General features: G+C 54.4%; 2 protein-coding genes across 2 annotated transcripts; one reads left to right on the forward strand and one right to left on the reverse strand.

The window, feature by feature from the left end:
- On the forward strand, nucleotides 1-5,188 carry GCG54_00004611 (ATP-dependent DNA helicase hus2/rqh1; the record flags this gene model as incomplete). The annotated part of the gene is made up of 5 exons (XM_045404657.1): nucleotides 1-433; nucleotides 493-1,060; nucleotides 1,196-2,467; nucleotides 2,588-3,950; nucleotides 4,004-5,188. The coding sequence occupies 5 exons, from the start codon at nucleotides 1-3 to the stop codon at nucleotides 5,186-5,188; spliced, it is 4,821 nt and encodes a 1,606-aa protein (XP_045262600.1).
- A 1,241-nt stretch (nucleotides 5,189-6,429) lies between these two features.
- On the reverse strand, nucleotides 6,430-9,606 carry GCG54_00004612 (uncharacterized protein; the record flags this gene model as incomplete). The annotated part of the gene is made up of 1 exon (XM_045404658.1): nucleotides 6,430-9,606. The coding sequence occupies one exon, from the start codon at nucleotides 9,604-9,606 to the stop codon at nucleotides 6,430-6,432; it is 3,177 nt and encodes a 1,058-aa protein (XP_045262601.1).
- Between the last annotated feature and the right edge of the window lie 3,061 nt (nucleotides 9,607-12,667).

Consider the following 12,667-nt stretch of genomic DNA (forward strand, 5'->3'; position numbering starts at 1 on the left):
ATGACTCGAAATAACCTCGGGGATCAACTCTCCTGGCTGCTCGGCAATATCTCTATCTGCAAACCTACCGATCTTTCCCTTCCGCCGGCCCGCGATCCTTCAGGCACTGATCCGTCACAATCACAACAATCCCGTTTTGGGGGCCTCGGATCCCAGCAGGAGCTTCCAAGTCGACCCGTGTCACAATCAGACTTTGGCCGTACGAATGCGAGACCGACATTTCATGCCTCCAACGCGGTGGAACAGACGACGCAGGATTCTAGGGTGGCGATAACGGCAGAGGCTGACTCTATGGCGAAACTGACCTCAGCCTCGAAGACTAGGAAGCCTTCTTTGGCTGTGAAACAGCAGCAGCAGCAGTTGCTGACGCCATCCTCAACCACTAGCGGTGGGCGTTTTCAACAAGCTATCACTGCCCAACTTGAGCAACAAGGTGGGCTATCTGTGCATGCCGATTGCCAAAACGCACCTGCTAACGAACTGGAGATGCAGAAAGTACACGAAACAATCGAGCGGCTCCTCCTTCATCATCCCAAGACAGACGCCATAAGCCGGCGCCTGTGTCAACACCAGACCTACTTGACGATGACGACGAAATCCTGGACCTGACTGGTAACGATACGATCCTGTCGTCAGATTCGGTAGCATTCGATGAAGGAGTCACGGTATGGAACGAAGCACAGGCCTCAAGGCCAGAACCGCTGTCGAAGCGCGGCCAGAAGAGGAAGAGTACGGAGATGAGCAAGACAGGAGACTTGGATTCAGATTCGGACGAGTTTCCAGATATTTACAAGACACTGGGCACCCCAGCCCCAAAGAGTAGTCGAGCGGCTAAGAGCACGAAGACAATACCATCGAGCATCCGAAGGGCGAATACAGACAAGGGCATGGTGGAAGAGCGAACTATCACACAAACAATCAGCCGAACCCAGCGCACGTACAAGATGACCGATGATCCTCAAGAACGGGGGACGCCACGTCGGCTCCCAATTGCTGTTGGTGGCCAGAATGCCATCGGACGGACTCCGAGCAAGGCCTTCCGGATTTCTTCCAGTCCAGAGTCGAATCAACGGGCGAAATCGGCAGGTTTACAGTCCACTCAACAACGTCCTCGGCCTCGGGTAATACAGGATTCAGATGACGAGTTCGATGACGGGGATTTTGACGCCGAGCTTCTAGCTACACCGAGTCGAAGTAACTTCATGCCAGCCTCTGCAGCTCGTTCCAGACCGGCATCTGTTCCCTTTGGAGGTGCAGATTCATCAGACGAGCTCGTTGCGCCTGATACTCCTTCGAGGCCGCAGCCAACGACATTGCTGCCGGATGATTCCCTAATGAGCTTCGGAGCAGACACTGTTCAAGATGACTCAACGAATACACTATCACAGCCGACGCCCTCTTCGCAAGGGAAAAGGTCCACGGTGCTGAAGTTCATCTTGGACAACCCAGACGCCATGAAGGCAAAGGAGATGATGATCCAGGAGAAGCTCGTGCACAACTCCGAAACCTTCCGGAACGTCTTGATGGATGGCTCAAGGGAAGACCGCAATAAGCATAAAGCCGAGAAAGAGTTGTTAATGACACAGCAATCTTGCCTGAAGAAAGCATACGAACTCCTCAAGTCGCACGCGAAACTTCAAGGCGAGAAAGAGGTGCTTGTACAGCAAATCGCCACGGCCTACGGTGACGGTGGCGACACTGAGCAGGACGAGATTCGTTTGGATGAAGTGTCAGACAAAGTTAGGGCTTTGGAGCAATCCATCGAGCGACATCTTCCTAGTGTGGGTATTGACGGCGAATCTTTCATCGACGACTACCGCAGGTCTAAGGCTATTGTAATGAGCACCCAACCTAGCCACAGGACCCCGGCCAGAGCGTCGAGATCTGCACAAGCAGCCGAGGAGAATGACAACCAAGTCATTCATCAGACACAATTCCCCGGATCATCGAGAATAACCGACCCCAGAGATCGGTCTCCGCCGCCGTTTCCACGGTCCAAACCCCCCGTGCCCAAGAGCACCAAGAAGTCAGCCCCTCCGATTGCGAAAGCCAGTCGACGAGACGATTTCGAAGACAACTACCTGGATGATATTGAAGATGACTTCGGCGCATTTGATCCTGAGCCGCCAATCTCTAGGCCGTTGCCAAGCCGCAGAAGTCCTGTGAAAGCATCGCGCCCTCGCGCCATGGATATGTCCAGTGATTATGGCGATGATGCGGACGCAGACATGCTTGCGCTCGCGCAAGACTTTGAATCGCGTCACTCGTCTTCTGCGGAAACGGCTTCCAAGAGGAGAAGCATCCTTACTGCAACATCAGGGAATCTCGCTCAGCCTCCCAAATCCCATGAACCCTTGAAGAAGAGGGAAGTGTCTAAAGCAAAATTGTCGATACCACCCGAGTTGATGAAACATCCCTGGTCCCCGGATGTCAGAAGGGCTTTGAAGGACAGATTCAGGATGAGAGGGTTTCGACCGAATCAACTTGAAGCTATCAATGCCACTCTAGCTGGCAAGGATGCCTTTGTGCTAATGCCGACCGGTGGAGGAAAATCACTCTGTTATCAACTGCCGGCAATCATCAACAGCGGGAAGACCCGGGGGATCACGATTGTTGTTTCGCCTCTGCTCAGTCTGATGCAAGATCAGGTCGATCACATGTCTGCGCTGAACATCCAGGCGGTATCCCTCAACGGTGAAACAACTTCTCAGAAGCGAAACCAAATCTTCTCGTCCTTTAAGGAGAGAAGCCCTGAGTTGTTCGTCCAGTTACTCTACGTCACGCCTGAGATGCTAAACAATAGTCCCTCCTTCATGAAGGCCTTGCAAACGCTCCACTCAGGCAAACGACTTGCTCGTATAGTCATTGACGAGGCGCATTGTGTCAGTCAATGGGGCCATGATTTCCGGCCAGACTACAAGGCCTTGGGAAAGCTACGGAATCACTTTCCCACGGTACCTATTATTGCGCTCACAGCAACGGCAACCCAGAACGTCATTGTTGACATCAAACATAATCTGGGTATGGATAATTGCGAGGTGTTCTGCCAGAGTTTCAACAGACCGAACCTCACGTATGAAGTTCGCCGGAAGGAGAGGGAGTTGGTGCACAAAATCGCCGACCTCATTCAGTCAAAGTACGACCAGCAATGTGGCATTATCTATACGCTATCGAGGAAAACATCTGAACAGGTGGCCGAGAAGCTACGAGACAAATACGGCATTTTAGCCCATCACTACCACGCACAGATGTCACCCGAGGACCGGATTGACGTTCAAAGGCAATGGCAGAAGGACAGAATCCATGTGGTTGTGGCAACCATTGCCTTTGGCATGGGGATTGATAAACCAGACGTTCGCTTCGTTATTCATCATTCGGTACCCAAGAGCTTGGAAGGCTACTACCAAGAAACGGGGCGAGCTGGCAGAGACGGCAACCCATCCGATTGCATTCTGTATTTCGGATATCAAGATGTCGTCACCTTGAGGAAGATGATCGCGGACGGGGATGGCAATGAAGACCAAAAAGAGCGGCAGAGAACGATGCTCAATCGGGTCACGGCGTTCTGCGACAATCGGGAGAACTGCCGCCGTGTCGAAATCCTTCGATACTTTGGCGAGGTATTCAACGGAGACGAGTGCAACAAGACGTGCGACAACTGTCGAGCGGGAGCTGTTTTTGAGCAGCAGGACTTTTCTGACAAGGCTGTTGGCGCCATTCAGACCATCAGAAACCATGAAAAATTAACGGTCAATCAGTGCCGAGAGATTCTCTTAGGAAAGAAATACCCTCCGAACATAGACGAGGACCCAGACGACGCCCACGGGATAGCTCGGGGGATGAAACAGCATGAAGTTGAGCGCATCCTCGACAGACTTACTGCTGAGGAGGCACTCGAGGAGACAAACGTGGTGAACAAGCGGGCTGGTATTGCCATCCCGTACCTCATCGTATGTTGCTTAATTTACCGCCCTCACTACGATCGTGACTAACATGGTGCTAGGTTGGTCGCAATGCGCATATGTTTCTGTCTGGGCGCCGCAAGCTGTTGCTGTCGGTTCAGGTTTCCGATAGGGGTAGGGAATCCTCGGCCCCAAAGCCGAAAAAGCGAACAAAGAAGAGCAAAGAGGCCGATGATGTAGACACGGGCGCAGGGCCTTCCAGACATGTCCCGCCCTCGACTAATGTGTCTTCGCCTGCTCAAGCAAGGATCCAGAATAAGAAGAAGGGCAAGTCCATGGCAACCATCTTCGATACGGACGAAGAGGAAGAGATGCTACTGCAACAAATGGAGGAGCAGGACTTGTCTTTGCACTCAAACGGCTACGCAAAGGATGGCTTTGTCATGTCGGATGATGAAGACGACGCGTTCGAGCCTTTGCCGAAGTCTCGCAACAGAAGTCACGCTTCTCGCGACGTTGGTCCTCGTATAGAGGCAGACGGTCGGTTGGGAGATCTTGATGAACTGCATCAAGACGTGGTTCACAACTTTGTGCAGGAGGCGAAGAAGCTCGAAGAGCAGCTGCGCAACGCGCAAAGTCTCCGGAAGCCGCTTTTCTCCGAGCGAAGCTTCCAAGAAATGGCTATTCGGTGGACAACAACACTGCCGCAGATGCGCAAAATACCAGGCATCGAGATCGAGAAGGTTGACAAGTTCGGGACCAAGTTTATTCCCATGGTCAAGCGTTGCCGAGACAACTACAATTCCATGATAGGGGCGATGGACGCCGGTGATCAGTACATTGTTGACTTGATCAGCTCTGATGAAGACATGGACGAGGACATGGAAGATGACGACGATGAGGAGGAAGAGGAGGCTTCCAAGTATTTCAATGGCCCGCCACCACCGCTGAGACCAGAGGTGGAAGCGTGGAATGAACAAATGAGAGTGAACGAGCTCGAGACAGCTCCGCCGACACGAGGATCATCAGGCACACGAGGCCGTGGTGGCGCACGCGGTGGAAAGAAGCCATACCGCAGAGCTTCTGGCGGAGGGTACAAGAAGGGAGGGGTGACCAAAAGGAAGGCCTCAGGCGGGGCAAGCAGAAGGAGTAGCGGCGGGACGACGGCTTCCAGCTCCAGGAATTCGACTGTCACGCACTTCTTCCCTAGAGGCGGTAAGAGAGGTGGCGTCAGCGGTGGAAGGAGCGGTGGTGGTGGCGGCAGCATCGGACTGATGCCGCATTAAGTCGAGAGAGAGAAAAAGGGGTATATGATGTGCACACGTCTGATACGAACAGAATTGGCGACGATGGAAAATTATCACACTGCATTACATGGCATGGTCACGAAGCGGCAGCAGGAGGGAGTGAGCAAGGGAAGAAACTTGATCGTCTGCATATTTTCATGGCGGCGGAGTGGGCGATTGTGAAGCATGATATCGGTTCGCGCGGGTCAGGCGTCGAACCGGTTTTGGCAGGGCATCTTCTTCCGGCGCAGCGTAGGCACATTTGGCATTTCAATGTTAACAATAACCAACCATTTTCTCCCTCGTTGGTATGATGTTATTTCTATACTGAGCAGACCCTGCCTACCTACCTCATCGCCTCCGTCGTGTCTATATCCCCAAAAAGACGCGAGCAATAAGCCATCACCGGGGGGGGATGTGGTGCTATGTTGCGATTCACTCAGGCTGTCATCTTCATTTTAGGGTATGCGAATTATCAATTTACGTCTTCCGCCTGCCAATCTATCCACGTCCTCCCCCCGCTGTGATACCTCTCCCCCCCCCGCGACTACCAGACATACTCCAGCCAAGTTCACTTCAGTTGCCACAAATGTCGTCGGTGGTTCCAACACATCGATCGCAGCAAACGAAAATAATCGATTCTCTTTTTCTTTTTTCTTAACCCCAATGGTGGTTTGTAGTAGCGTATGGTTGAGCGATTTCATACCCCTTGTTGACCGGACATGACGGTGCGCGTCTTGACCGGCAACGGGGCTTTGCGATTCCCATCCATCCACGGATGGCCCGGTCTGGAGGCCATTTGTGCCCCCAAAATACACCATTGACCAGACTCCAGCCCACCTTCCGGGTATAATGCCAACATTCCAAAATAAAATCAAAATATAAATAAACCAAGACCGCCGGAGAGGCTTTTCCCCGCTCCTGAAAACACGCCATCCGACGGTTCCTAACCCGACGCCATGCCGCAAAGCAATAGAAGTAAGAGTCGTCCAAATGGCCCTGCCGTGAGCCATTAGGGAGCATAGTCGAATATGTACAAAGTTGGTATCGAGTCGTAACGATGTGTTCAGGCGATATCTGTCGAGGCCCTCTCATCAAACTACTTGGAGGCCTCGTGTATTTCCGTTGTGAATGATCAAGTATCAAGTCCGCCAGCGGGGCTTGCTCATCACGTTGGCACCCGCACCACTGGGAGCTGCTGGCGAGCTGACAGTCCTCCTCTTTTGCCTGACGAAAGACTCCTAGCCCCTCCATCTGGGTTTGCTGCTCGCAGCGGAAGTGCTGCCGGACAGCTCGGGTAGAGTCTTGCGGGTAGCCCCACGAGGCGTGATGCCCAACGAGGTTTCTCTGCCATTTGAGCTTGGCCCTCTAGGCTGTGGCAGCAAGCTGGCTCGTCGAGTGGTAGCTAGAGAGCTGGCTGGACGACTCGGTGTCCTGTCGTCAGCGGTCAAATAGGTCCTGGGAGGCTGCAAAGATGCACGTCGAGTAGATTGAGATTCCAGGCCAGAGGTAGACAAAGACGAGGACAAGCGCGGTTTCGACAGCGTGCGCTGCGAGTAAGGGCCAGGAGAGGCAAGACGCTCACGGAACGAGAGCTTGGAAGTGGCCCTCTTCGTCGGCGTGTCCTCGGGCATGGGCGAAGCTGATGATTCTCGCCCGAGCGGACCACGAATTGATGGCAACCTACTACCACCTGGTGACGAAGACCGTGGGGTCAGGGACGAGGGCGGGCGAGGGACGGGTGATGTTTTCTTAGCGTAAGGGCTGGGTGACGTGAGACTAAGGGGTTTGAAGTTGTGGCCAATGCCGACATCTGCTGTGTTCGTCGAGCCATTCCACCGAGGGCGGTTTGGCAAAGTTGACTGAGCGCGGGGAATGCTGCCAGCATTGCTGGCCGATGGCGTACCCAGTCGTGAAGTCATGTTTGACAGACGAGAGGTCAGAGTCTTCCGAGAAGATGGGGTCGGCAAAGAGGATTGTCTTCGCCCCGGAGGCTGCGGCAGGTTGCTGCTGCTTGCCGAACGGTTCCTGATCTTGGGCGTGGGTGTCATTGGCTCGAAGCCAAGGCTAGACATGATGACTGATGAAGGGGGCGAACTGCCCGGAGTCTCGCGTCCACTGCCTATAGTTGAGCGATCATTCGACAACATGCTCGAGATGGAGTCTCTCAACTGCTGGCCGCGGTTGTCCGCTTGCACCTCATCAACCACCACATCCATTTCTCTCATCTCGTCCTTGATTGACTCCCACTTGGATTGCATTTCCGCGTGTAGTCTGAGAATCTCGCCGTTCACTGTCAGTCGATCCTTAACACCCTTGTCAATGATGGCCAAGACACGCTCAATAGCAGGACCATAATGCGTCTTCTTGGCGTCGTAACCCTCAATCTTCTTGCTCATCGCAGGGGGGTTGCTCAAATGCATGCCGGTGTCAATGGCCTCTCTCAACTTGACCATCGATCTTTCGACGGATTCAATCATCTTCTGTGCCTGCCGTCCGGCGCCACGGAAAACGAGTACCCAGCGATCTTCTCCCAGCTCCTTGCGTAAAGACTCGGCATCCTTCTCCAACTTCTTGTAGCTACCGTCCAGACCTTCACGTCGCATCTCTAGCTCCTCACAAGCTGTAGGAAACGACTTTTCAGCTCTTGCAGCGAAGACGGCGAGTCTCATGGGGAGGAAATCGAGTGATGCGCGCAAGGGTTGCATTCGGGCAAACAGAGCCAACAGGCTTGAATCATCCTGCGACAGCGTAGGTGTCCCTGGCGACGTCGACCCAGGGCTGAGAGCCAGGCCTGGTAGGGAGAATCGGTTCTGGGCTTGCACCTTGGGTGGCGGTGGCGGCGCCGGCGTGTCGTCCACGATATTTTCAAGATCTCCAATGTCAACGCCGTCGCCAGAGGTAGCCGCGATGAGCGATTTGTGCCGGCGTTCCTCCATCTCGAAGACCAAGCGACTTAATTCGTCCATTTCAGTCTGGATATCACCCAAAACTGAGTTCCAGAGTTCTTCCCATTCCATGGCGATTTCAACTTGACCCTTCACGGTGTTCAGCGTCGCTTTAATGTTGGCCCATTCTTCAATGATAGCCTCCATTTGAGAGACTGCCCGGTGGAGGTCTGCTGGCGGAACATTGGCAATATCCTGACGACACTGCAGCTCCTCGATGGCGCTTACGTAGACTTTGATCAAATCTTCAAAGCGATGGATAGCGTTCTCGACTTCCTCTAGGCCTTCGCGCCCGCCTGCGGAGGCCCACTCGACGTCATCGTCACTATCCAAGCCACCAATGACCTCAGACGCCTTGTAAATCCAACTCCTAATCTGTTCAGCTGCGTTGATGAGGGCCTTCGAGGCGACCTGCGCGGTTGGAATCGCGGAAACTTTGCTAGACAATGACTCGGCGTCGGGCAGTTGGAGGGAAGTGAGTTGTGCTAGCTGATTGGCAAAGGAGGCGCGGGAAAGTGTGTAGATTGAGCCGGGGCGCTGGTGGCTAGGGTTGAAATACGAGGAGAGATCAGGCGTGAACTCGGCCTGAGGAATAGGCGGCGTGTCCTTCGGAGGTGGAGGAGGAGGGACATCCGAGGAGTTTTGACGTTCGAGATGTTCTCGTCGTGTCTCGAGCTGGACCTTGGTGCCATTTCCATTGGTGTGGTCGGGCAGGCGGTACTTGTGTGTCTCCATGTCCAGCGGTTCTGTTGTTGTGATCTCGGGTAGGACGAGAGACGCGCCCGGGGCAACGTCTGCGGCGGACGGCGATGGCTCAGTATCGGGCTCTTCGGTTGAGGTTACGGATTGAGTCTTTTGTGTCTCCGAGGCTTTGTGATGTACGAGACCCTTCCAAGGACGGCCGCGGCGATGGATAATCGAGTCGAGTGAATTCGACTTGTGGTTCTCGTCGAGTTGGCGGAGTTGATCTTCGGGAAGGCGACCGACGTTGTCTGGTAGGTTAGGAGACGAATCTGCTGATTTCTTGTAAGAGGCCAAGCCAAGTGCTTTGAGGCGTGCAGCGAGTCCTGGCGACGGCTTGCGCGGTTGGATTGCTTTGTTCGCGTTGGGTGAGCCGGATGGTGATGATGTAGCAAGATGCGAAGATGCGGATTTGCTGCGGATCGAGCTTGCAGGCGACTTTGTGTGGTTGTTTTCGGTGTCGGCGATGGTATTGTTGTTGTTGTTTACGACATCGAATGGGGCCTGTAGTTGGAAAAGTTCGGGGCTAGAGACGTCAGAGAAGCCCAGGTCAAGGTCCGCTGTTGGAGGGGCCTGTGCCTGGTCTTGTGGGTGCTGTGGGTGCTGCAGTTGGTGGCTGGAGACGAAGTTTTTGGCGTCGGCAATGGCGGCGTCAGCGGTTGCGGTTGCAGTGGTGTTGGCGTGGGCTGCATCTGCCTCCTCTGGCGCGGAAGCTCCCTCGGCCGACATTTTATTCGTGCTTATGCCTGTGTGTATGTTGAGTCACGAATCGTCCTTCAAGACGCCGAGCAACCTCCTCTTCGGTGCTGAACCCCAGGCGGCCGGCCCTCCGCGTGCCTCCGTAGAGACAGACGTCTCCAGGTACGGCGCAATGCTGTACGTGTCCAGCCAGGACGGCCGACAACGACTGAGCAGGTTCGTGGGTTGGCTGGGTCCGGTGGTCCTGAGCTTGAGTGATAACTGGGTCGAGGAGACTGATCCTCGCTGGGTTCGGTCGCTTGAGCTGCAGGCCGCCGAATGAGAGGGATCGAAGAGCGGCGCTGGAATGCTGGGAATGCTGGATGCCTGGGCAAGCTCGTCGAGCGCACTGTTGTCAATGCCTTAGTCGGTGGGGTCCCGGCGATTTCAGTTACAGGGGAGATGTACGACAGAAACGAGCAAAAGCGTCCGGCAACAGGGGATCTAGAGGAGCCGAAGGACGGGAATGCAGTCGTTATTGGCGGCGCAGGAGCGTGTGCGCTGCGTCGGCTGCAAGACCTGCAAGAACGATGACCGGGACTGGGCAACGCCAGTCGTTTGGCGCGCAATCTTTTTGGGCGACCACGCGATTGGGCTGGGATGCAGCGCCGCAACGTCTTAGCACCGAGTTGGTTGGTGAGCAGGATACCTAGGGTAAGGCACGGGGAGAGCAGCAGCAGCAGAGCAGGTGCAGATCTGGCGACCTCGCCCTGTCTAGGAAAGGGTTGGTAGATTGGTTGGGCTGCGTCAGGTATGGTATAGACGATTCGGTTCGTTCGGTATGAAGTGAAGGATGGTGCCTTCACAAAGCGTTGGAAGTCGGAAACGAAGCAGGTAAGGAAGAACGTGGCGGCGGATCGATTCGCAGCCGGCGGAATGTCAGTCGGTGGCTCCAACGTGCCTTTTACGAGGCGACCATGGCTTGGATCCAGCTGCGTGTCCAAATATGCTGGGTTGGTCCTTGTTCGGGCGCAAACATAAGTCAGGGAAAGAAGGCGTATGAGAGGGGAAAGCGGAAGAAAGAAGGAAAGACGAGAAGGAAGAGAGGTAGAGAGCGTTCGACTGGGAAGGGTTCCCCAAAGGATCTGGATGTAGTGAACATCCAAGTAAGTTGAGACGGGAAAAACAGATCAAACAAGTATAAGCCCAGGAAGAATAAGAAGATGAAGGATGAGCAGCAGGAGGCTGTAACGGTATGTGAGGGAGCGACGAAGAAGGGCAAGAGCCAAAGCCAAAGCAAGCGCCCAAGCTGTGGCTACTTTGCAAATGGCAATGGTCAGACGGAGACGCAAAGAGAAGCAAAGAACGCGCCGATCCGCGGTAGGAAGAAGGAAAGAGGAAGATGGAAAGGAAATGTGCGTCTTCCGAATCGAATCGAAATGGTTTAGTATGGCATGGTCTGGAATTGAATCTGTATGGGACTTCGTGTTGGGTCGGAATAAGCTGCGACAAGCACCAGAAATAGGAACCAAGGGCCGACCGACGCGACATGCACAAGGCATAAAATAAGACCAGAAAAGCCTACTTCTTCTTTCTTTGTTCCCAGGGAGGGAGGGCATTTCGCAGCGCTTTATTGATTTTGCACGAAACCGCAAATGCTACGACGGCGCATGCGAGGCTACCTTACCTCACCTGCCGCCCGTCTCCATCTCCATCGTCAATGTTACACGGAGCTCTCAACTCAGTATGGCCCGGGCCAATGTATAGATAGACTCCAACTCTTTGAACGAGTCCGAGTCAAGCACGCGCTCCATCCGGTTTGGCCTGCCTTTCCCTTTCTCACATACAGGTCGTAGCGCCAAGTTAAAAAACCAAAAAAAAAAAAAACCCATACTTCCTCTGATCAACTTACAGCGAGCATACCCGAGGGTCTTCAGCCAGTCTGCACATTTCTGGATTATCGCGGGGAGCTCAGGAAGCTCGGCTGTCAACCTTGAGGGAACAGGGCGAAGCTTCCCTGCCCAGTCGCCGTTAGAGCTCCGTCCCTTACGACGACCGATGAAACGCCCACTGAACCATCCACCCGTCGTGCGCGCCGCCCTTACGTGTACCATAGTAATCATCTCCGTCTCCGAGTCCACGACGCAAGATGGGCTTCTGCAACGTTGACAATTTGCTGGCCCTTACATAAAACTTGTAAGGGCTGCGGACCTGTCATGGGAAAACATTCTGATATACAACCCATGTTTCCCCATCCGACTGGTTTGTGGCTCTTCCTCGGCTCTTGCCCAATTTGTCCCGTCATTTGCGGGCAGATGTTATTGGCCGTGTCTATCACTCACCTTCCATTTGAGCCACTCGGGCGCTTCAACCCGTTTCTCATCACCACCCTGCCTCGAGACGCGGATTTTGGCTCGACTCTAGAAGCCCGCCAGGAGCCAATAGTCTGTGATCCCACGGTTACAGAAACTAGTTCTTCTCTGCCCCGTCCGTTCGCGCTCGAGAGGAACAGTGCCAATTAAGCAGTGGCCAGCAGAGCAATGAGCTAGCGAGCTCTCCCGTCGCTAATTGCTGCTCACGAACCACGGGTTCATCACCCCTGGGGTAGCACCCCCGAGAGCTCGCCGGTGGATCAGCACGTTTCCAGCGTCAGCCCTTCCGAGCCTTGACCATATTTCCCGCAAGTTACAGCGTCGCAATCAAGTGTCACCAGTTGCGGCAGTTGAAGCCCTCTGCTCCGTCCTCTCTCGTCCGGACCCTGGGGCTTCAAGCCTTCAACGGCAGAAGCTGTTCCCAGTTCTGGACCGGTCACCCGCGACCAGCCCGGGAGCCCTGGCAATTCGAACTTGGGAGGCTCGTGGAAGATTAGACGAGCCGGGGTGACCCTGCTTTCTGGGCCGGCGGATCGGGGCCCGGGGCTGCAGGCCCAGTTCCCCTCCCTGCATGCCTCGCGCTCACTCGCAGCTCCAGTCTCCAGACAATTGGACATGTGTTCTTCGGACAGACACACGGTGGCCGCCGTAGCATTGGTTGCGGGTTGTCAGGTTAATTGGTCCAATGTCTCCTCTCCGTTTCAAAGAAGCACCGCACAAGCCTTTCATGCCCGATGTTT

This window comes from Colletotrichum gloeosporioides (genome assembly GCF_011800055.1).
Source record: "Colletotrichum gloeosporioides strain Lc1 chromosome Unknown consensus_54, whole genome shotgun sequence".
NCBI lineage: Eukaryota > Fungi > Ascomycota > Sordariomycetes > Glomerellales > Glomerellaceae > Colletotrichum > Colletotrichum gloeosporioides.